General features: G+C 35.2%; 1 protein-coding gene across 5 annotated transcripts in view; it reads right to left on the bottom strand.

The window, feature by feature from the left end:
* Positions 1-27,374, bottom strand: part of RC3H1 (ring finger and CCCH-type domains 1) — a 79,363-nt gene that overhangs the window by 9,054 nt on the left and 42,935 nt on the right. For 2 of the 5 annotated variants that reach the window (XM_038542463.1, XM_038542464.1), the window contains exons 7-18: positions 25,016-25,148; positions 19,328-19,446; positions 17,262-17,374; positions 12,749-13,030; positions 12,215-12,429; positions 9,812-10,182; positions 8,624-8,791; positions 4,498-4,650; positions 3,357-3,570; positions 2,698-2,788; positions 2,304-2,436; positions 758-928 (exon numbers count right to left, since the gene is read on the bottom strand). In XM_038542463.1, coding sequence (XP_038398391.1) covers positions 758-928; positions 2,304-2,436; positions 2,698-2,788; positions 3,357-3,570; positions 4,498-4,650; positions 8,624-8,791; positions 9,812-10,182; positions 12,215-12,429; positions 12,749-13,030; positions 17,262-17,374; positions 19,328-19,446; positions 25,016-25,148 — 2,163 coding nt within the window. The remainder of the gene's footprint in view (positions 1-757; positions 929-2,303; positions 2,437-2,697; positions 2,789-3,356; positions 3,571-4,497; positions 4,651-8,623; positions 8,792-9,811; positions 10,183-12,214; positions 12,430-12,748; positions 13,031-17,261; positions 17,375-19,327; positions 19,447-25,015; positions 25,149-27,374) is intronic. The other 3 variants (XM_038542466.1, XM_038542465.1, XM_038542467.1) reach the window with 3 other exon arrangements.

Below are 27,374 nucleotides of genomic sequence, written 5' to 3'. Positions count from 1 at the left end.
ACATGATAATAAGAGAGTACATCTGCTCACTATCCAAGCTAGAAAACAAGGGAGAGAATGCCCCAAGTTAGAAAAACTGATGACTTAGAAAAGGTAAGCAAAAATATAATCACTACCTATAACATACTTATTGAAAGCAAAAAAATGAAATACCTCATTTATTTGCTTGGAAAGAACTTATAACTATTTAACAAAAGAGTCAATTACCATGCAACCTAGGGGAATGGTTCACTCCCCCCAAATCCAAAATTTCCCAAAACCAGTATTTGTGCATTAGGAGGCATTTCCACGGATACAGTTCCTCAGGAAGGAATGTGCAGACTGCATTTCCCTCGTAATAAAAAAACAGGTCTTCAATAACTAAAGGGCTATAAAAACTGACTGCTATTTGTGAACACATAGTTTTTTAAGATCATGGTATTGCAAAATCATAACATCATCCCCTCTCAGCTTCCCTAATCAGTATGTTTAACAATAATTTAATAATACCCAATTAACTGCCTTGTTTTCCCTGCAAGTTTTTCATAATGCAGAATCCTAAGACAAAGAACACTCACATCAAAAGGGAATGAGAGGAGGAATGAATAAAAAAGGGAGGCAGCCCATCCTCATGATAATTCTAGGTATTAACCACTCACTGGAGTGCCTTAGGGGTGATGATTCTAGAGCTCTAGAGCTGCAAGTTCTAAGACATCACTACACAAAAGCTTTCCTTTCACCTCTTCTAGTTCCCACCCCTTTCCCACCAAACACTCACCAGACTCAGTTCCCGGGTTCTCTTCCCGATTTCCCTTTCCACCTGGTGCAGTTCCAAACTCAATTGCTCACTTGAAATCATCCCAGGCCATTTTGGAGTTGGTGGTGGGGGCTGTGACTGGCCTGCCAGGGTGTTGACCTCCCTCTGCAACACCAGCCTGTTACTAACAGCCTAGTGCATAAAGCCAAGCACATACACAACTCAACACATTTCACACCATGCACGGGATGACCAGGCCCATTCTCAGACCACTGCCTAAAGTAGCTTATCAGGAAGATATGTGCAATAGAAATGATGCAACTATAAGGCACTGTCTCTTTTGAGTGCCATCTGAATTAAAAAAGAAAAACTAGGTGATTTAAACTTAGTAAACAGTAATTTAACATTAGGTAGAAGTTGCTCTTACTTTATTTGAAAGAGAAGTATAAATGTACATCTTTCCCCCTCTTTCTTAAATTCAATTTTCTGAAGTAAATCCTGCGATTTATTTCAATGAAACCTCAGTAATGGCAAGGACTTTTAACCATACTGAGTTAAATATGTGGCAAACTTCCAACTGATGCTGATTATCCTTTTGGAACAGAAAATGGGTCTACAAATTTCAACTTAGACAAAAAACCATGAATTAGTATGATAAGGAATAAGAGTTGATGGAGTTAATGGTCTGAATCTTTAAAAAAGTCAACCAAAGGACACAGTCAAACACAGCATTTTTTTTTTTTACAACAGGAATCAGCAAGAAGTTCTAGACCAATGTAAATGAAATGGCACAAGACAAAATATGAATGTTATATAGTAAAAAAAATTCTAAGCCTTACTGCTTACATAAAGAACACAAGTCAGACATGTATTCCCAAAAAAGCAATCTCCTGTTGGTCTTTGTAATAAGGGAATCTAAGAATTAGTTAAAAATTTATTTCCAAAGGGATGTCTTCCTTATTAAAGATCTTGGTAGAAAGATAACTACTATCTTTCAACTGGAAGAGGAGGACTATAGCACTTGCCTGACCTACCACCAGTCAAGGTCACTGTAAGGGTCAAATAGGACCTGTGATGATATCTCATCAACTGAAAGAACTATATTAATGAAAGGCATAATCACTATACAGAGGCCAGTTTTTTTAAAGTCTAAGTTCTAAGCTTCTATCTTTTAAAGATTTAAAAATATATCCTGAAGACTAAAAGAAATGAGAATTTTTTTTTAGATTAAGAAAGGCAGTATGAAAAAATGAAAAAATGTTAAGCTAAAAGCATTTGTTTATAAAAACTGTATACCTTAAATGTGCCATCAGGGAATATAAATTCCTGCTGGGGTATTTTAGATAGTCTGTTTTCTCTTCTCATGGAATAGAAAGTTCTAAATTTTCTATTGTCCCACACTGGACTCTTAAGTACTTAAACTCTTTGAAGAATGGACACCTATACTAACTCTTTAAGAAACAGATGTTAAGTTTTTATGCTCATCCTACCTCAAAAATTCTTCCTTTTAAAACTCCTTTGAGAACTCTTCAAAAATTGGAATGAAAAAATATCTGTAAGTTGGTACCTCTAGTCCACGTAGCTGAGTCTGTTGGCTAATTTGGTGGTTTAGCTGTTGTAATTCTAGTCGTAGCTGTTCCCTCTCAGCAGATGGAAGGGGCTTTCCATGACTGGCCACTTCTGACATGGATATTCTCTCCCTTTGGTGGGAAAGAAAGGATGGAATAAATTTTAAGTTTTATTTTAAAAAAATAGTATTGACCTAATATAACTTATTGTGTCAACTATACTTCAACTGAAAAAAAAAGGTTGGTTTTAGGTTTAATCTTAGGTTTAATCTTTAGGTTTAATCTTTTCTGACATAAAAACCTGTTACTTCACTATGAAAAAAATAGAGATTATTGATAAGAAAAGCTGAATTAATTTGAAAGGTTTATAAAAGTAAAAAGAATGACACATACCTCTCACTGAAGTGTCCCTGAGAAGGTATGTTCTGATGAGGTGAATATGGAGAACCTCCCCAGCCGCCATGGGTTCCATATGGAGTATAATCTATAAGAGAATAATTTACTGTTCAATGATGCAATTCAGAGATTTCATTCTTCTCTTAAGGTGGACATAATCTAAAAGGCACAAACATATTGTATACACAGCTATCTGGAAAAATGTCTATCAATATGATACAAGGGTACTAATGTCTTTTTTTTTTTTCCTCACCGAAAGGTATCAGTCTTTGTAAATGTTTCTTTCTTGTGGGGCTTGAACTCACAACCTTGAGATCAAACCTGAACTGAGATCAAGAGTCAGATGCTTAACTGATTAAGCCACCCAGGCACCCATTTAAAATTTTAAAAATGAGAATGCATTATTTTAATAAAAGCAACAAAGCTATTAAAACAAAAACCAACACAGATGATCTTCACATAGAGAAATTTTAGTTTGTATCCTTAGAATTCCCTGGATTATAATTAGCTTTCTACATGGATAATTCCACAGAAGAGTTTAGAAGATTACTGTTTTGGGAGATTATGGAAAGCAACTGATAGTAAATGGGGAGTAGGGATGGGGGCTGAAGATCATGAATAGGAACCCACCAGATCAGCTTACCTTCAATTCTTACCTGAAATATTAATAGGTTTTGTGGGAGCACCCTGAGGTGCCATAGCCTGCATTGGACCAGCACCCTGATATATTGTTTTGGAAGTTCGAGAGATGGCACCAAACCGAGATACGGTTGGTCGGTCTCCAAATGGGATAAGGTCATCATCACTGGTTTCTGCTGCTCTTCTCTGAAGATCCAGTCTCTGGTCTCTCATTCCTTTACTCTCCACATTCTGATAAAAAGTAAAATGAGAAATCCACCCTAGACTTAGATCTCTAACATTATTTCCTTCAGGTCTGTGATAAAGTTAAAAAAAAGAGTATAATGTTCTTATTGGTATGACTAAAATAATTTGCTTGTCATCGTAAACATTGTTTTTTAAACCTCTGATCACTCCCCACAATAAGAAATGTATTTTACATCATGACTCAGTACATATATACACATTCAATATACAGATATAATCTCATGACAAATATTTACTTCTTACTGTATGTGCTCTTGTATTTTTTGTTATTTAAAAAAAAAAACTCATCACAACCCACTCTATTTCAAAACTCAATAGTTAGAAGACCACTGCCTAAAAATATTAACTGCCAACACAGATGTTTCAAAGGGATTCCAGTCAGAAAGAAATAAGCACCACCATGAATGGAAACAGAAATCTAATTGGTAGATCCTTGCTACTCATAGTTTGGGGACCAATAACATCAGCAGTAGCATTGTGGGAACTCATTAGAAATGTAGAATCTCAGAGGTCTCACCCCATTCTTACTGAATTAGGACCTGCACTTTAACATGTTCTAATTAGACTCCAACAGAATTTATATGCACACTAATGTCTGAAAAACACTGATAGTCTTTCACTCATTTGGGAAATTTTCAATTACCTCTAGGTTAAGTTGACAAGTATTTTTATTCTTTAGTGATTTAAGGAAATGAGTTGTATTTTTACTAATTTTTGTTACTTTAATATAATAAACCCTCCTTTAAAAAAAGGTTTTATTTATTTATTTGAGAGAGACAGGGAGAGCATGCAGGGAAGGGGGCCTGAAATTCTTAAGGAAAGCTCAATTATTTGTGTCTACACTATTAATGGGGTCTGACTTGTTTGGTTTATCTTGATTTGCATTAATTATGGCTTAGTTATTACACATACCATCATTTCCACACTCCCCACTGCCACCACATCTTTGGGTTTGGCATCTTTGGTTCCAATGTAGGAGCCGATCGTGTCACATGACCAGGGAGAATACTGGCTGTAGTCATTTCCTTTGTATTTCCCAGCTACCTTCAGGTCTTCATCCATAAACTACAGATGGGGAAAAAAATGTGAGTATGTATATATAAACATATAGGAAACGGGTCTTCTAAGTAACAATGCAATAAAGCAGGAATTTCTTAGAACACCATCCTAAAGCAACATAATGATGGTTATTTGATTTATGCTACAACAGAAGACTTTTGTAGACTGTGAAAAATATAAAACAAGTGAAGAGAGATGTTTAACTTTTACCTGTTGTTAGCGGAGGGTCAAAAACAAGTATCTCAATGAATCAAGACAGGATTTTTGAGGTTTGCTAATCCTCTTCTTAATTGGATGGAAGTCAACACTTAAGCTAATATGGACCAGGCCCTAGTTTTGCTGGACACTTCTCATTCTTTCTTTCAATAACATTCCAGGTAAACAAGAAAACTAAAACTATCTAAAATGTAACTTAGAACATTCTATGTAGTACATCATGATGCAGTAACTTTTTTACTGAAATCTCTTTAACATTATTAATTCATGTTTTAAATAAATTCTGGTCCTTAGGTTGATTCTGTGAAGTGAAAAGGGTAAGATACCCAATTTTCTCAAGATGAGTTCTGAAATTATGAGAATAGCTATTCTAGGTCTAATGTATTGTTATTAAAATCACAATATTCACGTTTGTGTACGGTTTTACAGTTTTGAAAGTGCTTTTATGTAAACTAACTCATATGTTCCTCAGGTCCATGGGAGAACACAGTTGATCTAAGGCTATACTATTATAGGGCGGTACTAGAAGTAAAACTTTAATACTGCTTTCACTTTATCAAAAATATATATACACTAAAAGAAAAAAATATATATATATACACTGATATAATGTAGGATCTACTGGTATATCTAAGCGGCTCTATGCTTCCCCCTAACTAAAAAAAAAACCAAAAAAACCAAACAAAACAAAAAACCTCTTTTCTGAGTCATTACTGGTTTTCTATACTGACAAAGGGTCTTGCTGTTCATAAATATCACTCATTTTCAACCATAACTCCCGTTTCTATTGTTTATAAACTCTTTTTTGTCCTAACTCAATTTAAAAATTTTATCTCCTTTATTTTGCTTCCACATGTAAACTTCACATAGAAAAGCCAGTTTTTTTAAAGAAATGACCTACTAACAACAGTGCTTATCCCTACCATCCTGATACATTATGTGATTGTTAAAAAGGATGATATAAACTTATATACTAACAAAGAAAGACATCTGGGATAATTGGGTTAAGTAAAAACAATGAACAAAAAAATGTAAATATAAAAACCTCAGGATATATTACTAAATGATCCTATCAAAAAGTAATAGGTTAGTTCGTGCACACAAAATGGGATTTTGGAGAAATTTCTCTATGGTATATGTGTGTATATGTATTTATTATTTATTTACTTATTTAGGTGGGGGAGGTGGAGATTACAAGATGGGTGGAGAGGAGCAGGGGGAAGAGGCAGGCTCCCTGCTGAGCAGGGAGCTTGATGCAGAGCTTAATCCCAGGACCCCAGGATTATGACCTGAGCCAAAGACAGATGCCTAACCAACTGAGCCATCTAGGTGTCCCATAATGTATGAATATAGTACAACTTATATGTAGATTGTTTAGAACTGAACTTTAAATATAGCTTTGTATGTCAGTAACTAAAATAATTCTAGATAAAGTTCCTTAATAGCAAGACATTATTATATTTATTAGAAGTAAAAAAAAATAGCAAATACAAATAGCTATTATTTACTGAATGTGTTACACATGCCAGATGCCTTGTGTCTCATTAAATTTTTACTACACCACTATGAAGTAGGCTTTATTATGCTGGATTTACAAATGGAAAAACTTGAGCTTCAGAGTTTAGGGAAGGCTAAGTAACTTACAAGGGAGCACACAGAGTGACACAGCTGAACTTCAAAAGTAATTATGTTTGATTCCAAAATTAGCTTACTTTTTGCAGTGTCATATTGCTAAAAAAAAAATAGTATAGTGTAACAAGGTTCTAGGAGAACTCTAATATATAATGTTTGAAAAACTGTAATGTTTATACTTAAATAAAGTAAGTAAAATTACATTAATAGAAGATGTTATGACTTTATTAATTAACCTACATTATTGTGGAAAATTCATGTAAAGTGTTTAGACAGAAAAGTCAGGAAAAAAGTTATTACCAATATTATAAGTGGAAAAGAGAACACCACTATAGACCATGTAGATATTAAAAAGATAAGACAACATTCATTCATGGTAACAAGCAGCACTGTCCAGCTGAAACACTAAGATAATCCCCAAGATTATGGTTTATACTCTATAGTACATTAACCAGTTTATTCTATCAACTTTATTTCAGTGGTTTTTCCTCTGCCTTGCACACTACTATATTAGCCCATCTTTCTTCTTTGAATCAACTTCACCATCCTATTTTCCTCATTACTGAGTTAAATAAATCCTTGATGTCCCTAACTCATAAAAAGTCTAAAAGTAGTAACAGAGGGGAATTTCATTAATTTGACAAAGATCATCTACCAAAAAACCTACAGTGAACATCATAATGATAAATTATTAAAAGCTCTATTTGCTCCAAGAGTAGAAATAAGTCAAGAATACCTGCTGTCATCCCCTTTATTTGACATTATACTGGAGGATCTTAGCTAGCACTAGGTATGAAAAAGAAGAGACATAAGAATTGAAAAGGAGAAAGTCAAATGGTCATTCTTAAGGATCTGAGGATCTGATTGTGTGAATAAAAAATTCAAAAGAATCCACTGACAAATACTAGAGCCAATAAGGAAATTCAGCAACACTGCTGAATACAAGGGTCAATACACAAAAATCTACTTAATTTCTCTGTATTAACAAAATGAAATTTCAAAAAGGATTCCATTTGTTTCAAAAAACATCAGTTATCTAGGAATAAGTTTAATTAAAGATATGCAAGACACTGAAAACTATGATTTAGGACATTATTGAAAGAAATTAAATAAGATCCAAGTAAATGGGCGGTATACAATGTTCTAGGAGACTCAATATTGTAAAGATGTCACTCTTCCCTAAATGGATCTAAAAAATGCCCAATGAAAATATAATGAAACCTACATATATATAATTTTTAAAATTTCTAACAGCCACATGAAAAAAAGAAATAGATAAAATTAATTTTAATAATAAACAAGAACAAGAACCTAACCTGAGCTGAGATCAAGAATCAGATGCTTTACCAACTGAGCAACCCAAGCACCCCTAAAGTATTATCATTTAATAAGTGATTAATAAATACATTAATGAGGAAAAAGGGGAATATATTAATTTTTTATTCCTGCGGTGTATTAAAACATCAGATCCAGTGCATATTTTATGCTTACAGTACAAATGAATTTGGACTAGCCACTTTAAGTACTCCTTAGCAGAATGTGGCTAGTGTTTACTATATTGGACAGCACAGATCCAAAGATTCAATGTAATCCTAATAAAGATTGCAGCATATATTTTGGTGAACATCAACAAGACAATTTTTAAATATTTGGAAATTGCAAAAGTAATATTGAAAGACAAAACTAGAAAACATACATCACCACATATTAAGACATACTATAAAACTACGCTAAAACAGGTGGTGTTAGTTCAAAGACAAAGAAATAGACCAATGAAACAGAATAGAGTCCAGAAACATGTATAATCACCCGACTATGATAAAGGTGACCTGATTATGATAATGGGGACTTCGGGGCACTAGGGAAAAGATGTTCTTTTCATTAAATGGTGGTAGGTCAATGAGATACCCTTAGGGGGAAAAAATGGACCTTTATCCTAACAGTAACAAGAATCAGCTCTAGATGAAATGTAGATTTAAATGTAAAATAAAATAACCTTTTAGAAGAAAACATAGGAAAATATCCTCATAATCTTAGAAACAGCCAAGATTACTTAATACTTAAACAAGACATACAACAAACAACTGATGAAGGAAAAACTGATAAATGAGACTAAAAATGATGCGCTTACTTCTTCTTGATGAAAGGTAGGAGGCAATGTTGGTGAAGGTGCGAAAGGAGGTGGAGAGATAACCTTCCTTTCCTCTAGCTGGGCCATTATTTCCTTTCGTCTGCGATGCAGCTCATCTAGGCTAGGATGGGGCTGAGGAGGAGGAGGAAGCCGGCTATAAGGAGGGTCCTGGAAATGCAAAGATTAGTAAAAACTGAAAAATAATTTCAGAACACATTAATTCATTTAGCACATATTTTTAATAGGTAGCAGCTTGCATATTAATCTCAATATTTGAACATACTAAGACTTAATAAAACAAAGTAAAACAAAATAAAGCTCCCCCAAAACTCTGAGGTTTTCCCAAAGAGCAAATTAAATTTTTTTTTCCTTGGCCTGAGACCATAATTTCCAAATACAGTTGACCCCTGAACAATACAAGCTTGAACTATACAGGTCCACTTACACACAGATTTATTTCAATAAAAATAGTTCTGTAAATATACTTTCTCTAACAATTTTAATAACATTTTCTTTTCTCTAGCTTACCTTATTGTTAGATTACATTATATAACACATATACAAAATATGTGCTAACTGGCTGTTGATATTAGGCTTCTGTTAAGTTTCTGGGGAGCCAAAAGTTATACATGGGTTTTCTATTGCATGGGGGCACTGTGCCCCTTAATGCCCGTGTTGCTCAAGAGTCAAATGTGGATCTAGAGATTTTTCTTTTTGAAGATTTTATTTATTTATTTGAGAGAGATAGAATGAGAGAGAGTGAGAGAGAGAGAGCATGTGCGCATGAGCCAGGGGAGGAGCGAAGAAGCAGACGGCCCACTGAGCAGGGAGCCTGATATAGGGCTCGATCCCAGGACTCTGGGATCATGACCTGAGCCAAAGGCAGAAACAACCTACTGAGCCACCCAGGCACCCCAGATCTAGAAATGTTAATAAAACAATCTAAGGTTCAGAAACTAAGTAAGAAGGGTTAGTGGGAGTGCGGTGGGATTTCTTTCCCCCCCTTTAATAGTTAAACAAACCAAAAAACAACCCTACCCAAATTGTGAAAAGATGAAAAAAAAGGAAGGAGGAAGCTTTCTTATTAAAAGTAATTGATCAAAGGGTTACTACCATGGCGAGAAGGTAAATCACTGCAACCAATAACCAAATTAAATCTATATAATAATAAAAAGAAAACCAGCATACTCTCATGTACGAAGGTCTGATCTGAGTTGGATGAGGAGCCACTGGATAGTAACCCTCCATCTGTTGGTATCTTTCTCTGGATTCTGGTACATAGGATGGCACTGCTGCAGGTGGAATCTCAATGGGTATAGGACTTTCTCGGAAAATCTCCTCTCTTGTATAAGATTGAGCAGGGTATACTCGGCGGCCATCATAGTGTGGTGGGTACATAGGTGGGTATTGTTGTGGCTGTGTGCCATACTGAGAGTTTACTACACGATCTTGGAGATAGGGTGGATAATGATCCAAGTAGGGAGGACCAGGTTCAGGAGCAGATGGTGGAGGTCTGACAAAGCGAGATACACACTGTGGTGGTGTAGTATAGTACATACCTGCACAATAAAAAAAAAAAAAAAAAAAAAGGGAACCCAAAGCAACAATAAGCCATCTATTTAAAATTTTTCCTTTTAAAATACTTCAACAGTAAAGAATAATCCACTCATTTCTTTACATTTTCCCCCTCTGCCTATGTAGTCAGGTTGGCTTTATGAAAAATAAGCAAAAACTAACCTTAACCCCTAAAAGTCATTGAAAAAACTAACCTATATGTAATCTACAATAGTAGATTGGCTCTCAATTTGACTTTCTGCTGTACCTTACTGCAATGCAAATACTGGAAAGCAAAAGATCACATTTCCCTGAAACTCAGGTTCCACAAATCACTCGCATGAATTCTGAATGTGAAAGTGAGTTAATTGGAAAGTAGTATGGCATACAACAGATCCATTCTGCTGGTGCAGATCTAGTAGCTGCTACATAGCTCTGGAGTTCTAGAGACAACAGCTATGATAGTAGCTTCCCAATTTTCAGACTTTGGCCTCCAGTGATATGATTCTGGTGCACAGATAGAACCCACACTTCCTATTTCTACTGCTTTCTCCCTATTAACAGACTTTTTCAGTAGCTACTTCTGGGATTCATTCCTGGAAGCCTAGCTTAAGCCGCCCTTTCCAGTACTTCCACTGATTCTGTAGGCACCTAAACTCCCTGCTTTAAACCTCTTTCCGCTTAATACAGCAAGCATAATTTCTGTTATCTGCCACTGGACCTTGACTGATACAGTGTATTTAAGGTCACCTTAACAAAAGTAGTTGAGTTTTTCCTGTGATGGATGGCCCAAAGGAAGATACAAAAAACTTTCATCTTATTTTTACATGTATTAATAGTGCCATACCAATTTAAAGCTATTCTTTTGAGAACAGAGAAGACATTTCTGATTCAAAATTAAGATAGCCTTGGGAAAAGGAAATGGAGAATATATTTAATCTACTTCAGGGTTTTGTTTTGGTTTTTTTTTTTTTTTTTTTTTTGGTTCCCTGACTGGGAAGCTAAATACTTCAGTTTAAAAAGTAATAGCAAAAAAAAAAAAAAAAAAAAAAAAAAAAAAAAAGTAATAGCACCACATGGTATCTGACAGAGATCCAACATTTTACTTTAAAAATTAGTGTTCCTATTTTTCACAGGAATTGTACATGTGAAGCCTCAGTCATCTCCACTCCATCACTTATCCATATCTAGTATTGTCACTAAAGCTGGCTTTTCAAATTTGACTACTTTATGAAATCCCTTTTTTCTCACCACACTAATACAGGCCTTAATACTCAAACCTGGTTTAACAACAGTCCCCTTACTCCACCCTCAACTCTAAACTGTTGTCTTTGCAATCCATTTGTTAATTTATCTTTTTATTCCCATACTTCTATTTAGGGCATTCTTTCATGAAGTCTTTTAGATTCCTCAAGTTCTCAATGATCTCCCCTTGAGTCTTACAGTTAATCTCTACTACACTAATAATAACCACAAGTGAATGCTTAATTTTTAACACACACATATATATATACACACACACATATACATCATACGTATACTCATACTCTTTTACTAATACTGACTCTACACTATTAACTCTCTACAATATGTATACTGTATTTTTTTATATATATTACAGGGCTCAGAAAAAATATTAGGTGATAACTGAAAGCAAGAAAAACACACTGTGTGTTTAATTTATACCCACTGTAATATTAAATTCTTTTTCATGCTCAAAGAAAATTTTAGTCAGGAAAATAGATACTGCCTTAGTTAAGCAAATTTTTACTGTCTACTTGGGTGACTTGTTATTTCCATAAATATATGCATATATTTAAATATAAATAGCTTCCACTGATGGGCAATTTGTTTTAGATACTTCTGCTAATTCATTTATTTTATACTATTTAGTTGATGACAAAACCTCTGCTTTTTCCAAAGTATTAAATAAATGCATTTATCTATCTTGAGGCTGCTGCAAATATGATCACTCTTTTTTGGAACTGTTCTCATAACTCCTAAGAAAGGACGGCAATGTAAATAAAAGATTATTACCCTGCTGATAAGGTGCTGGTTCAAATGGTGGAGCAGCTCCTCGAGGATCCTGATAATAAACATCTGCCTGTTGTGCTGGATATAACTGAGAACCTCGTGGTACCATCTGAAGTGGTTTGGTGACAGGCATAGGAGGCAGGTCTGTTGGCCCCCTTGGAGGTACAGGATGTGGATTCACAGGTAAGGCAGAAATACTCTTAGGGACAGATTCTAATCTAAAGGAATAAGATTCTACAAGTCAATCAAGGTTAAGGTTTCAAAAATACTTCTAATATACACAAATTGTTAAATGTTTTTTTTTTTAAAAAAGCCTTAACTTGAGAAATTGGTTTTTCCAAGAGTCATTTCTTCTACAAATTTTGTAAAGTTTGATCTTATTTCACACATGCTAACCATTTCTTAAAAATCACTAGCATAGGAAATAAACCCCAAAATGCAGTGTTTTATTATTTTTTTAATAAAACACCGATTATTCTTTCTTCCCTCTATTTATAAAGAAGAAACTTTAAATAAAACTTAGGAGAAATGACGTACAGGTCAGGAGGGGATCCAGGGGCACTACTGCTCAGATGATCTATCTTTCCTGGCTTCAGACTGGAATCATAGGTGGGGTCTGTCCCTCGTGGAATCAGTTGTGTTACTGTAGTCCCTGCTGATACAATTCCATTGGGCAGAGCAGGGGTTTTTCTGCTAGGCAGATCCACTGCACCTTCGTCTGGAAGGACAGCTGCTGAAGGTAGGCCCACCTCATTAAGCTGACCCAAAGAGGCACTCAGGGGTCTTCTGGGAACCAGACGTTTGTTCATTTTACGAAACCTATATAGAAAGCAAAGGCGTACACCAAAACCCAAAATTATAAAAGCAAAACCAAGAACTAAAATGTATTTGAGAAACAGATACAAAGGAAAAGATACCAAGAACATTACTTTCTAGAAATTCTCTTAAAACACTGGTTGTAGCTATCAACTTGAAAACTTGTTTGTGTAGACACTGTAGAATTTCAGGCAAAACACCAAGTATAAAATTCCTTATAATGAGTATTTGTAACATTACAAATTATGCTAATTAATATTTGTATTATAAGTTACTTTTATTGTAATTTTTATTTCTGAAATGTATTGGAAGGGGTAGAAAAATCTTTAGAAGGCAGTTTCTGAAATAACTCTAGCTTTCCCTCAAATGCCTTGGGATACAGTCAGCCTATATTATAAATTAACAATAAAACAAAAAGCTCTTGTGTACAGAAAATTTGCCATTTATTCTATTAAAATGTTTAAATAATTAAGAACTGTACTTTGTATCAGATATCATTCAGAGATGCTGATGCTATTGTGTGCCTATACAAAATTGAAATCATTTTAAAAGTGGATTAATATAAACAAAATAAAATAATGCCTAAATTTAAAAAGACATGGTGGTATATAAGACAAGTAGATTCTAAATCTAACTACAGGAAAAATATGAAGCCATCAGACTCTAGTACCTTTGTTCCTCAACAGTAAAAGCATATCTATTTACATCTGCTAGTAAGCTTTAAAAAATAATCTCAAAGACAACACCCTATAAGAATAATGCTATTTTTCTGAATGTTTCCCTTATCCGAAAATTTCAGAGGTGGAAAGGAGACAGTATTCTTCAAGTGTAACCACCATTAATAGTTTAGTACATAATTATATAGATTTTTCCCTCCATATGGTACCTTAATATTATTATGTATATTAAGACTTTTATTAACAGAAATAAGGTCATATACAACTGCTTAGTATATTTTCCTTCTACTTCATAACTTGGAAATTCCTTTATGTCAGTACATTTTAGGTTCTTAATTTTTTGCTGTTAAAACAATGCAGTAGGGCAGCCCAGGTGGCTCAGTGGTTTAGTACTGCCTTCAGCCCAGGGCCTGATCCTGGTGACCTAGGATCAAGTTCCACGTCAGGCTCCCTGCATGGAGCCTGCTTCTCCCTCTGTCTGTGTCTTTGCCTTTCTCTCTTTGTATCTCTCATGAATAAATAAATAAAATCTTAAAAAAAAAAATAAAACAATGGAGTAACAGATGCTTATGTACATTTCCTTGCATCCTCATGTGACTAACCAGAAGCAGAACTCTAATGTGTATGCACATTAGAAATTGTTATAATACTCCCAAACTATTTTTTTTTAATTTTTATTATTATTATTTTATTTATGATAGTCACACAGAGAGAGAGAGAGAGAGAGAGGCAGAGACACAGGCAGAGGGAGAAGCAGGCTCCATGCACCGGGAGCCCGACGTGGGATTCGATCCCGGGTCTCCAGGATCGCGCCCTGGGCCAAAGGCAGGCGCCAAACCGCTGCGCCACCCAGGGATCCCTCCAAAACTATTATAACTCCGACTGATAACAAAAGAAATGTCCTTTTTCATTATCTCAAACAGTGGGTAGTATCACAGTCTCTATTAATTCGATAGTTCAAACTATCATTTCTAAAAGAGTTTACTTAGAGAGTGCACATACATGTGTATGCATGCACAGGTGGCGGGAGGGAGAGGGATAAGCAGACTTGCGCTCAATGCACAACCTGGCCCCCTGTGTGGATCTCAGGGTCCTGAAATCATACCTGAGTGGACACCAAGAGTCCTATGCTTAATTGACTGAGCTACCTGGTGCCCCTCAAAATATCATTTTGTTTTAATTTGTATTTAATAATCAATGAAGTTGACATAGTTTTACACTTTTTTTTATTTCTGGATTCTTCTGTGAACTGCCTGTATGTTCATGATCCATGCATTTACTGGTTCTCCTTACAGATTTGTAGTAACTCATTTTATGTTAGAGTTGTCAGGCCTCTGTATGTCACTTTCCTACCAATCTTTTTTTTTCTAATTGTGGTGTTTGGGCCACATCTTAATAGTTTTTATGTACTCAAATTTATCAGTTTTCTCTTTTATATAGATGTTGGGTTTTCAAAATTTCTTTCCTATTAAAAGGCTAAGTAACAACAGCAAAGATCTCTTAAGTACGGTTTCCTTCTTAAAGATTGATACATTTATAATTCATTTTAATCGGGCAGTCCAGGTGGCTCAGTGGTTTAGTGCCGCCTTTAGCCCACGGCATGATTCTGGAGACCTGGAATCGAGTCCCATGTTGGGCTTCCTGCATGGAGCCTGCTTCTCCCTGTCTCTGTGTATGTGTGTCCCTCATGAATAAATAAAATATTTAAAAAACATAAACATTAATTCATTTTAATATTAAGGTAAGAATTGAGTTCTAATTATTTTTCAAATGGATAGCAGCTGTTTCAATGTCATCTTTGTTACTGATGCAAAATGCCATCTTCAGCACAAATGCTCAGTTCCTACTGTATCTTGCATTCTTTCCAGATTTTCCATTGTACTTCACTGATCTATCTGTTCCTATGCCAATACCAGTCTTTTTTTTTTTAATTAATTTTATTTATTTATTTGACACATACACAGAGCACAAACAGGGGGACCCATAGGCAGAGGGAGAAGCAGGCTCCCCCTGGAGCAGAGAGCCTGACATGGGGTTTAATCCCAGGACCCCGGGATCATGACCTGAGCCAAAGGCAGACATTTAACTGACTGAGCCACCCAGGTGCCCCAATACCACAGTCTTTATATGTACTTCAGCTCATAATACACCTTAATAGTTGTTAGTGTAGCCCATTGAAAACTTATTTTTTCAGAATTTTTCTGACCATTTGTATAAATTTACTTTTCACAAAGGATTTTGTTAAGTCCTAAAAAAATAATCATGTTAAGATTCTGAGATTTCACTGAATTTATTGTGTAAGAGAAGATAAAACCTATATAATGGTTAAGTCTTAACCAAGAACATAGTATGTTTCATTTATTCAATTCTCTTATGTATAAGGTAGCTTACTAATTCAATCCATCTAGGCCCTCAATATTGGTTAGTTTATTATTAGGTATTTATCTTTTTTGTTGTTGTTGGTAATGCCAAACGGAGCTTTAATTTCCTTTACTTTTTAACTGGTTGTGTTTCCCTTTTTAGTATATAGGAGCAATTCATTTTTGTAATTTTTTGTTTTGCTAAAATTTTCATTTCTTTTGTTTCTAAGTACTTCTTGAGTTTTTCCATGTAATGATTTTATGGCAATTTAATTTTTTGGTTATGTACAGTGGCTACCACTCCCAGAATGTTCAGGAATAGTCTCACTACTACTAAATTTTGCCTTACTGTCAACTTCAATGAGACTGAATCTAATATTTTACTAATTGAGCATCACGCAATCATACTAGCTTTTGAGATACAATTATGTTGAGAAAATGTCTTTGACAGCTTTCTTCTATTAAAGAATTTTCATCTGTTACGAACATTTGATTTTATTCAAATGTCTTTTGGCATCTTTGCATATGATCACATGGTATTTCTTCTTTAACCTATACTAATTACATTGTATTACTTTTGTACTTCATGGTGCCTACTTTAATGTATTACTGAATTCTAATATTTGGGATTTTTAAAGTATTAATATGTGAGATAGATTTGTATTTTTCATTAATTGTGCTATCTTCATCAAGATTAGTGGCAATGTTACATTGGCCTTTTTTTTTTTTTTTTACACTGGCTTTATAAAAAAATTAAGAGGTTTTCTTCCTAGTATGTGTTGGAAAATTTAACGTCATTGGAGTTATCTGATCCTTGAAATTTACAAAAATCTGTGAAATTACACCTGGTAATAAAATAAATTCACAAATAGAGAAAAGGGCAATTTTTTAAACCAGAAATACATTATTCAATTAGTTAAAATTGATGAAAATTCTTAGAGTTTTAATTTTTTTTGGTAGTGCAAATGATTCACTTCTATATTTAGTTTCCTATTTGTGTACAATATAATCAAAGCTGAAGAAACTGCTTCAGTTTTTTAAAATTCTGTATTATTCTCTAAACATTTCCCATTCGTTAAAGAGAATGCAACTACTCCTTTTCTGTTTCTTAACAGTGGCAAATTATTCTACTCAGCAATTCTACCTTATTTCATAACAAGTTATTAGAAGGTTGAGTTTAATAACTTTCATACTTACTTCTCCAGTTCCTCCTGTGAGTGTGCAAATGTACAGCTGGCCCCACGAGGGCATCCTCCTCTCTGCTTCATATCTCGACACATGTATGTTTTATATTTGCTATGCTGTGGGGGCTGAGACCAAAGTTAAAACATTAGACACTGATTTAAACTAACTCACACAATTACCTAGATGGCCCAGAACAAAAATTGTTATAAAGTCATTCTGTCAGAAGTTTCAGAGTTCAAAAAGAAATTGATTATAAAGAACAGGGTCCTGATTTTTTTGGTATGTTGGCATTAATTCTCAAATATGTAGTATCATATAAATCCTGGATTAGGGGCGCCTGGGTGGTTCAGTCAGTTAAGTGTCTGCCTTTGGCTCAGGTCATGATCTTGGGGTCCTGGAATCGAGCCCCACATGGTGCTCCCTGATAGTGGGGAGTCTACTCCCTTTCCTAACTTCCCCACTTGTGCTCTCTGCTCGCTCTCTCTCTTTCTCAAATAAATAAATAAAATCTTAAAAAGAATCCTGGATTAAATTTCATGACAGCTTTATGATTTTCTTTTCAGATTTTATAATGGACAAACAAACCACTAGAGTTTAGGGCTTTCAAATGTTTAATATGTGTTCTAATATTTGTTTTGGACAATGTTTTGTATAGCCATATTTACAATTAGGTTTTCTTAGAACACAAATCTACTATAGGCTCTATAACTGAAAAATACTTTGCAACCAATTCTTTTTAAAGATTTTACTTTTTTATTTGAGAAAGAGAGAAAGCACCTGCAGGGTGAGGAGCAGAGGGAGAAACCGGCAGCCTACTGAGCAGGGAGCCCAACTCAGGGCTGATCCTAGGACTCTGGAATCCAGGCACCCCTCTATAACCAATTCTTGATATGCAGAAGAACATATCAAGGACCTACAATAACTCTAAAAGTGCAAATGAAAATTATTATATTATTATTATTTTCCAGTATAAGACATGATGGATTAGGAAGTCAATGAGCTACCAAACATAATACTAAGCTAAATGAAATTTGAAATTTGCATTTTATCACCTATTGACAGAATTTAAAGATTAATCTTACTATTTTTGTTACATTCTTCGTGATGTCTAATGGAATACAGAGTTAAAAATAAGTTTTTAATCTTTTATTTCTTATCATAAAGTTTGGTCTATGCTTATTCAGGAAAATTGTATCCATATTATTCTACTCAGCAAGACACTTTTTTAAAAAGGATTTTATTTTTAAGTAATCTCTATACCCAACATGGGGGCTCAAACTCACAACCCAGATGTCAAGAGTCACATGCTCTACTGACTAAGTCAGCCAAGTACCACCCCCTACTTAGCAGGATACTTTTCATGTTCCTTGCCCCTCAAAGAAAAAAGAAATATTGAATAATCTATTTTTAGTATTTACCTGACCCAGATAAATTAATAACAAGGTTTTAATTTCACAAGCTCACTATTGCAAAATAAAAGACCTAGTGAACCTAACATAAATCCTGAAGGCAAAATAAAATTACTGAGGTAAAATGAAAAATGAAAAACTGTAGCCATAACATAAGCTATTACATTTTACTGCCATATACTTCACTTAAAAGTATTTGAGGAAAATTTGGCCCACTTGTATAATAGACATTATATGAATAAAAAAATGTTGAACTACTACTAGAGAAAAAGCATTTACAAATATGTGAACAGTACTAGACAAATACAGCATTAAAAACTGATATATATATATAAAACAAAACAAAAAAAAAAACTGATAGTCCAACTAAAATGTAATAGTAACCAAAGAGAATCATTTTATTTTAACATATAATCTTTAGCACAATCAAATGCTGCTATATGTGAAAAATGACTCCAGTACAGCAGAAGACCAACAGGATTATTTAATTCCATTGTTGTCAGTTAAAATTACTACACTAATCCATTAAGCTGGTTGTTAACCATGTTAAACTAATTTATAGTTTCTATAGTCAGAGTCTCAAAATATTCATGTCATCTTGTTGGCTTTGTTTGTATCTGTTATAACAACCATAGTAGCTTACTTCTAAGTTTCAAACTTCCCCCTTACCTGCTGTTGATCTGCTCCCTTTTTGCTATGGTTCTGGATGTAGTCTACTAGCCCATGTACCACAGTACGCACAGCAACCAGTCCATTTTCTAGCTGTTCCCAAGTAGGAGGAGGGGCATCTACACAACAAATTAAAACAATTTTTAAATGATGTTATTCGATATTTGTCATATTAAACTAAGAAACAGTTACTGTCAGCCCTTCAGTGAAATCAAGTTAGGTTTCATACAACTTATCAGGTAATAACTTATTCACCCAAACATCATTTAAAGGAATAGATTGTAAACTAAAATAACTACAGAGATAGGGAAGGTAACATAAAGAAAATAAGCAGGCCAGACAATAAATGGCAACCATCATTAGACTCTTAGTATTGGAAATGACAACACAGAGACAGGGAGTGTGCTGAACCGGAGAGTATGGCCTACATCTAAGGTTATGGTTACTATTCAGCTTTAGCAGATTGCTGTTATGTGATGAGGCAAGGCGGGCACTGCCAGACACACCGTTTTTTCCCCAGGGAAGACTAAACTTTAAGATTTTCATGTAAAATCACCCAGTTTAAAGTGTCAGGACCTAAAAATTTTAGAATATTATGCAGACCAACATTGTGTGGACCAAAAAAAACTTAACTGTAGATTAGCCATTTTGTAATGTCCATTTTGAAATTTGGCATAAATCAAGTATTGGTATACAAAATGTTTAAAAAGTTTAATAGAAGAGTCACTATATGAAGCAACTCTGCTATATATCCTCTTCATTTAGCATTTGTCCAGTGCCAGTGCTGTGATTTTATTTTTTTATTTTATTATTTTTTAAATTTTTATTTATTTATGATAGTCACAAAGAGAGAGAGAGAAAGAGAGGGAGAGACATAGGCAGAGGGAGAAGCAGGCTCCATGCACCGGGAGCCCGATGTGGGATTCAATCCCGGGTCTCCAGGATCGCGCCCTCGGCCAAAGGCAGGCGCTAAACCGCTGCGCCACCCAGGGATCCCAGTGCTGTGATTTTATAAAGGAAAAAACCACAAATATGAAATGTTCTTTAAAAAAAAATATAAAAAGAAGTAAGAATGCAAATATAGAGATGACTTCCTATTGGAGACACTGTGAAAGACTTCTCTAGGTGATGGCACGTAAATGAGGCTTTGAAGGACACATGGAGTTTCACTTGGAAAAAAAAAAAGAAGATATAGAGAGGTGAAGAGAACAGTCATACAAAAAAGTATTGTTTGGAACACCTACTAAGTCCTAGGTATTGTTCTATTTGTTAGGAAGCAACAGGGATCAAAACAAAAAAAACATCATACCCAAGAGAGGAGACAGACAATAAATAACTGAAATAAAAACAATTTTGATAATGATGACTTGAATAGAGCAAAGAAGAGGCATGGGACAGATCTGTGTAAAATATTGGACTGTGTGGCCTGAGAATGTCTCCTTGAGAAGGTTATATCTGATAAAAGACCTGAAAAAAAGAGAATGAGTGTAACTTGTGGATACATTAGGACAAAACTGAACAATGGAAAGCACTGGAGATTTTTTTTTTTAAGATTTTATTTATTTTTAGAGAGAGAGTTAGAGTGTACGTGTGCATGTGAGCAGGGAGAGGGCGGGGATCTGAAGCTGACTCCACCCTTAGCATGGAGCTGAACACAGGGCTCACTCAGCTCGGGAGAATTTTTGAGAAGGGTAACAGGAGCACTCTAGTTCCTATGCTAAAACCAGACCGACAATAGGAGGCTATTCTGAAATCCCTGATGAGAGATGAGGATGGGTAGCAGTGAAGGTGACAAGCAGAAGGAGTCCAGATGGATTTTAAAGGGAAAGGCCTACGGGGTATGTTAGTTAGATCAGATGTACCACATGTGAGAAAGAAGAGTTGAGATCTCCCAGGTGTTTGGCGTGAGGAAATGAAATGGAAGGTTGGAGCTGCCACTAAAAGGAAGGGGAGGTGGGATGAGGGCAGTGCCTGGAACTCACTTTTGGACCAATTAAGTTTGAAATTCTTATTAGATATTCAAGTAGGCCTGCTGGATGTTCAGCAGGCAGGTGGATATACAAAATAATTCAGGAAGAAGGTTTGATCCAGATATACAACATGCTTCACAGATTCTAAATCAATTGCAACATACACCATTATTTTATGTGCCACCAAAATAGAAAAAGATTGTTAATTAAATTACCACATCATTACCTATACAGAACCATCTCAATTTCAAAAACACCAAGATGAAAAGAAATGTGGGCTTCAGAACTGATGAAAAACAGTAAATTTGTGAGTCATAAAGATAATATTTAAAGTTATGAGACTAGATGATATTCTTCAGGGAATGGGTATAATTAGAAAAGAGATACATGGATTAAACTCTGGGAGCAATCCAAAAGTGACAGGCTATGGAGATGAGGCTCAAAGGAGGGTCTAATAAAATGAGAAGGAAAGGAGGAAAGTGTGGTGGCCTGGAAGCCAAGGGAAAAAAGTGTTAAGACTGGGGGCGCCTGGGTGATTCAATAGGTTAACATCTGACTTTCGCTCAGGTCATGATCCTAGGGTCCTGGGATAGAGCCCTACATCAGGCTTCCTGCTCTTAGAGAGTCTGCTTCTCCCTCTACCTCTCCCCCTCAGCTCATGGTCTGTCTGTGGCTTTCTCTCTCTCAAATAAATAAAATCTTAAAAAGAAAGTATTAAGAGGATCAAAAAGTAAATGACAATATTAAATGCTGCATTTAATAGGCCAAATAAAATGAGAACCAAAAATTGATGTCTGGAATTAACTACATGGAAGTCACCTGTGACCCTGACAAAGCAGTTTCGAACAACAGAGATAAATGCCTGGCTGGACTGAGTTCAAGAGCATATGAAAAAGGTGGGGAGGGGACAGCGTAGTAGATGGATGGCAAATGTTGTCAAAAGTAGGTTATGATGACAGGAATAACAGTGTTTGTTGACAGAAATACTCTAGTAGAGAAGGAAACTTGGTGATCTAAGAAACAGAAGATACTGGAGGACTATACTTGACAAGATATTAGAACATGAGAAGAAAGAGGGGCCTTAGCTTAGAGGTACAGTTTATCCACTGTTACACAAGGAGAGCAGAATATATTGGCATGGATACAAATAAATAAATTGGTCATTAATGTGGTGGTGAACTTGTGGAAGTGCTCTTCTGATTGCTCAGAATAAGCAAAGCACAATAGTGAAAAAAGAAAAATGAATGTGTTCTAGGAATATATCTGACCTGGTTTGATTAAGCAATTTTCAAAGTAAATTCTATAAAGGTAGATTTATTACAAAAAAAAAAAATGAGGGCCCTGAATGCTACTGTCAAAAGAGTTCCAAACCTTCTTTGATAAGCAATGGGGTGTCACTGAAAGTTTAAGAACACAGAAATAAGATCAGAGATGTGATTTATTTTGCAGCAGTTAAGTAGACTTGACTGAAAGAATTAAGAGTAGAGGAAAACAGAAGGCATTCAGTTTCAGGAAAAATAAGGCGCTCAACAATGCAGTATTAACTGGCATGGAAGAGGGATATGTTGGAAAGAACAGATAGATCCCGTTGTCTGAAATGGTATACAGAGCAAGTAAAAGGAAAAGATATGAGCTAAGACAAAAGATTTGGGTTTTTAAGTGTAAATATTTCAGACAATGAGGTCATTTAACAGAGAGACACAGAAGAGGAAGAGGTAGTATCAAGTGAAGAAGAATTTGCTTTGAAGAACACAGAGATGATGATGAGTCTCAGAAAGCATCTGGGAAAGTAAGGAGGAGTAATAAAGAGAGAACAGTGATAGAGATATTCATGAGTCCATTCTCTGCAGAGAGTAGTATCAATGCTGGGAATGACTGACCATCATCAACAGAATTCAAGGAAAACAAAATTCCAAGAACACAAGTGGCCTACTCATTAGTGGGCAGGAGAGGAAAGTGGTCAAAATAAGACAGCAGCAGGATTTAGACGAGTCAGAAGGAAACTATGAGAGTACAGAAAGATATCAGGAGAGTTTCTATAATGAGGAATTAGTCAACAATATTATCAAATGCTAAAGAGAAATCAAGTCATTTGAAGAATGAGAAGAAGCCTTTGGAATTTGAAGCTGGGAGATTACTTGTGAATGATGAGAGTTTTAGCTCAGGAGCAGGAATAAAATACAGGGACAGCAACAGGACACAAGCTAAAATACTGTAGATGTGAAAAATGAAGGTTGGGTGATTTTCAGGTCAAGGGGCAAGGAGCAAGAAAAGGGCTGACAAAAGTTAAGAAATACGAGGAAACTTGATGAACGAGACATTACTATCACAGAGAGACAAAAAAATGGGACCAAGATAAATCAACTAAGGACATAGGATATAGAAAAAATAAGAGAACTTTTGTTTTGTCAAACAGATGAGAATAGTAAATACAGCACAATTTTGTGACACGAAAAAGAGAAAACAAAGGATTCCAGAGTGAACCTATCTCCCTGGTGAAGTGAGTAGTACAGTAAAAAGGCTTTAAATAAATATTAGTTGAAGTAATAAAGAGATAGATGGACAAGATTAGGGCCAGAAACTTAAATACAATGTCAAAGGTCTGAAATAACTACTCTGGGAAATTCTTAGGGAATGTAACAGAAGAGAATTTAAAAAAAATCACTGAGCAAAAGGGCTAGTTTCCAAGATCTATAAAGAACTTCTTAAACTCAACACCAAAGAAACAAACAATCCAATCATGAAATGGGCAAAAGACATGAACAGAAATCTCAGAGAGGAAGACATAAACATGGCCAACATGCACATGAGAAAATGCTCTGCATCACTTGCCATCAGGGAAATACAAATCAAAACCACAATGAGATACCACCTCACACCAGTGAGAATGGGGAAAATTAACAAGGCAGGAAACCACAAATGTTGGAGAGCATGCGGAGAAAAGGGAACCCTCTTACACTGCTTGGTGGGAATGTGAACTGGTGCAGCCACTCTGGAAAACTGTGTGGAGGTTCCTCAAAGAGTTAAAAATAGACCTGCCCTACGACCCAGCAATTGCGCTGTTGGGGATTTACCCCAAAGATACAGATGCAATGAAACGCCGGGACACCTGCACCCCAATGTTTCTAGCAGCAATGTCCACAATAGCCAAACTGTGGAAGGACCCTCGGTGTCCATCGAAAGACACCTGTGGCTTACTGTGGCTGAAAATCATAAGAAACCTCGGTGTATCCATCTTCTATGGATAAAGAAGATGTGGTTTATGTATACAATGGAATATTACTCAGCCATTAGAAACGACAAATACCCACCATTTGCTTCAACGTGGATGGAACTGGAGGGTATTATGCTGAGTGAAGTAAGTCAATCGGAGAAGGACAGTGTATGTTCTCATTCATTTGGGGAGTATAAATAATAGTGAAAGGGAATATAAGGGAAGGGAGAAGAAATGTGTGGGAAATATCAGAAAGGGAGACAGAACATAAAGACTCCTAACTCTGGGAAACGAACTAGGGGTGGTGGAAGGGGAGGAGAGCGGGGAGTGGGGATGAATGGGTGATGGGCACTGAGGGGGGCACTTGACGGGATGAGCACTGGGTGTTATTCTGTATGTTGGTAAATTGAACACCAATAAAAAATTAATTTATTAAAAAAAAATCACTGAGCAGCACTGAGGCACACACAGGACAGTCTATTAATTTCCCTTGGGTTTATTTACCTGGACTAGGATCAATGTTTGCCAATAGCTCCAAATGGGGTCTTAGTCGGTTCAAGTTTGCTGGATCTCCAGTTCGCTGGAGAGCAATTGTTAATTCCTGAACACTTTGTGCAAAAGAGGCTGGGGTCTGCAACTTAAAAAAGATAAATATTAACTTTCCAAAAACCAGATAATACTTTTAAAGAAAAGACTATTTAAAATATTGCAGTCACTTTTGCAACTTATTACTTTTAATTTTATCCTGCAACACATCCTAGGCTTTGGCCTGACTGGATTACTGGTGCTTGAACAATCCTTGCACTTCCCTGCATTTACTGCTTGGCAGATGGTAAACTTTCTTCTCCCTGATGGCACTTTCCTCAAATGTGAGACCTTTCTCAATTCCTCAATTTGGAAGTTTACCCTTTCCATCTTATGTTCTTAGGGCACTATATTAGCTTGGCTCTTGGGAGTGCTTCCAAATAGTTGAAATTTAGAATTTAGAAATGTTATACAATACCAAGAACAATGAAACTGAACTCAAACTGAGCTTATATCATGACACCGGATATAACCTTTATGAACTCAATCTCAAGTCCATCTGCTATATGAACTAAATAATTTCAAAAGGCACTCCAACTCAGAATTTTATAATGGTTTGGGATTCTTGGAAGAATTTTTCTCCTCTAAAAGGTCACTTTTTAAGAGGTAATTCTTTTTAAAAAAAGCATACATATTAAGAAACATGAAAAATAACTCATCTGAATGCTGACATGCCTTTATTCAATTTTTTCATCTTTGCATGCTTTTTATACACTTCTAATCAGCCATTTACAAACTTATGGGTTTGGCTATCGTTAATATTAGAAAACATTTTTATAATGCTAATCATTTTTATTATGAAATATTTCAAAATGTTTAAAAATAATTACAATACCCATGTGTTCATCACTGAGACTTAATAAAAATGTTTCACTACTTTTTTTTTTAAAAAGCTAAATGTTATTTATCAGCTGAAGAGAGTATCTGTCTTGAAATAACTAATTTTAATGGCCATATAACCATGTTCTGAGCAGAGATAAATTCTTTAACCATCTGCTTATTTTCTACTTTATAAATAATGTGGTTATTAACACTTATAAACTCATAACCTTTTTGGAAGTTTGTATTATTTCCTTATAATAAGTTCCTGGGAATAGCAAATTTGATCAAAGGATATGAATATTTTGAGTATTTATTTACTGGTAAGTTATTTCCCAAAAGATATATATAATGCATTTTATAAACCATCAGCAATGTATGGCAATAGATGTCTCTTTTGCTAATTTAATATCTGTTATGCCAGTTTTTTATAAAAATCACTGAGCAGCAAGCACTAAGGCACACACAGGACAGTCCATTAATTTCCCCTGGGTGTATTTACCTCCAATTATTACTGGAGCTATATTCTATCCTATCAATTACATATATTTTCTCTTGTGAACTTATAATTCACGTTTATCCATTAATTTACTATGATTATTGCTTTTCATATCACTTTTAATAAATTCTCTTTACAGTCCAACACAGTACCAGCAGCAACATGTGGCTATTTAAGTTAAAATTAACTAAATAAAATAAAAATGTAGCTTTTAGCTCTTCAGTTGCACAGTCACATTTGGGTGCTAAACAGCTATGGCTGGCTAGTGATCACCATATTAGACTGCATATATAGAACATTTTCATCACCACAGAAAGTTTTACTGCTCTAGATGATAAAGTGCCACACACATTGCAAAGTTTGTTTACCAGTTTCTTGTAAGAAGGTTGCTGGATATTACATTCAAACTATTGCTCATGATGGGAAGATACTGTTACAGGATAAATTATATAGTCTAGTTCGCACAAAAAGGTCAACCTCCTTGCAGAATCTTTATAAAAGTGAGCCAAGTTTCTCTTCAGAGGTAGAAAATTACTCCTCTAAGAGACCATTACTAAGGTTTCAATACATTATTATCAATCAATTACATAACTGCAGACTTAGGAGTTAAAGGTAAAGTTTGGGCAAAGGTATCTAAAAAGATTTATAGGACAAAACAAGTAATACACATTATACTGAAAATTACATTTCCCCAGTTGTCCTTTGACATCAATACAAATGATAAATACATTTATCATTCAAATAAAACTATCTTTAGAAGTAACAACAACAACAACAAAAGTGACAGAATAGTCTGGAAAGGTTTAGTGGTTAAGAACATGGATTCTGAATTCAGTATACCCAACTTCAAATCCAGCCCTGCCACTGATTACCTATGTGATTCTGGAGAAATGTACTTAATCTATCTCTTTAGGACAATACAGAGCTATTGAAAAGATTAAATAGATTATTTTAAACCAC

Source organism: Canis lupus, chromosome 7, assembly GCF_011100685.1.
Source record: "Canis lupus familiaris isolate Mischka breed German Shepherd chromosome 7, alternate assembly UU_Cfam_GSD_1.0, whole genome shotgun sequence".
Taxonomy (NCBI): domain Eukaryota; kingdom Metazoa; phylum Chordata; class Mammalia; order Carnivora; family Canidae; genus Canis; species Canis lupus.
This window is presented reverse-complemented; position numbering and strand designations above follow the sequence as displayed.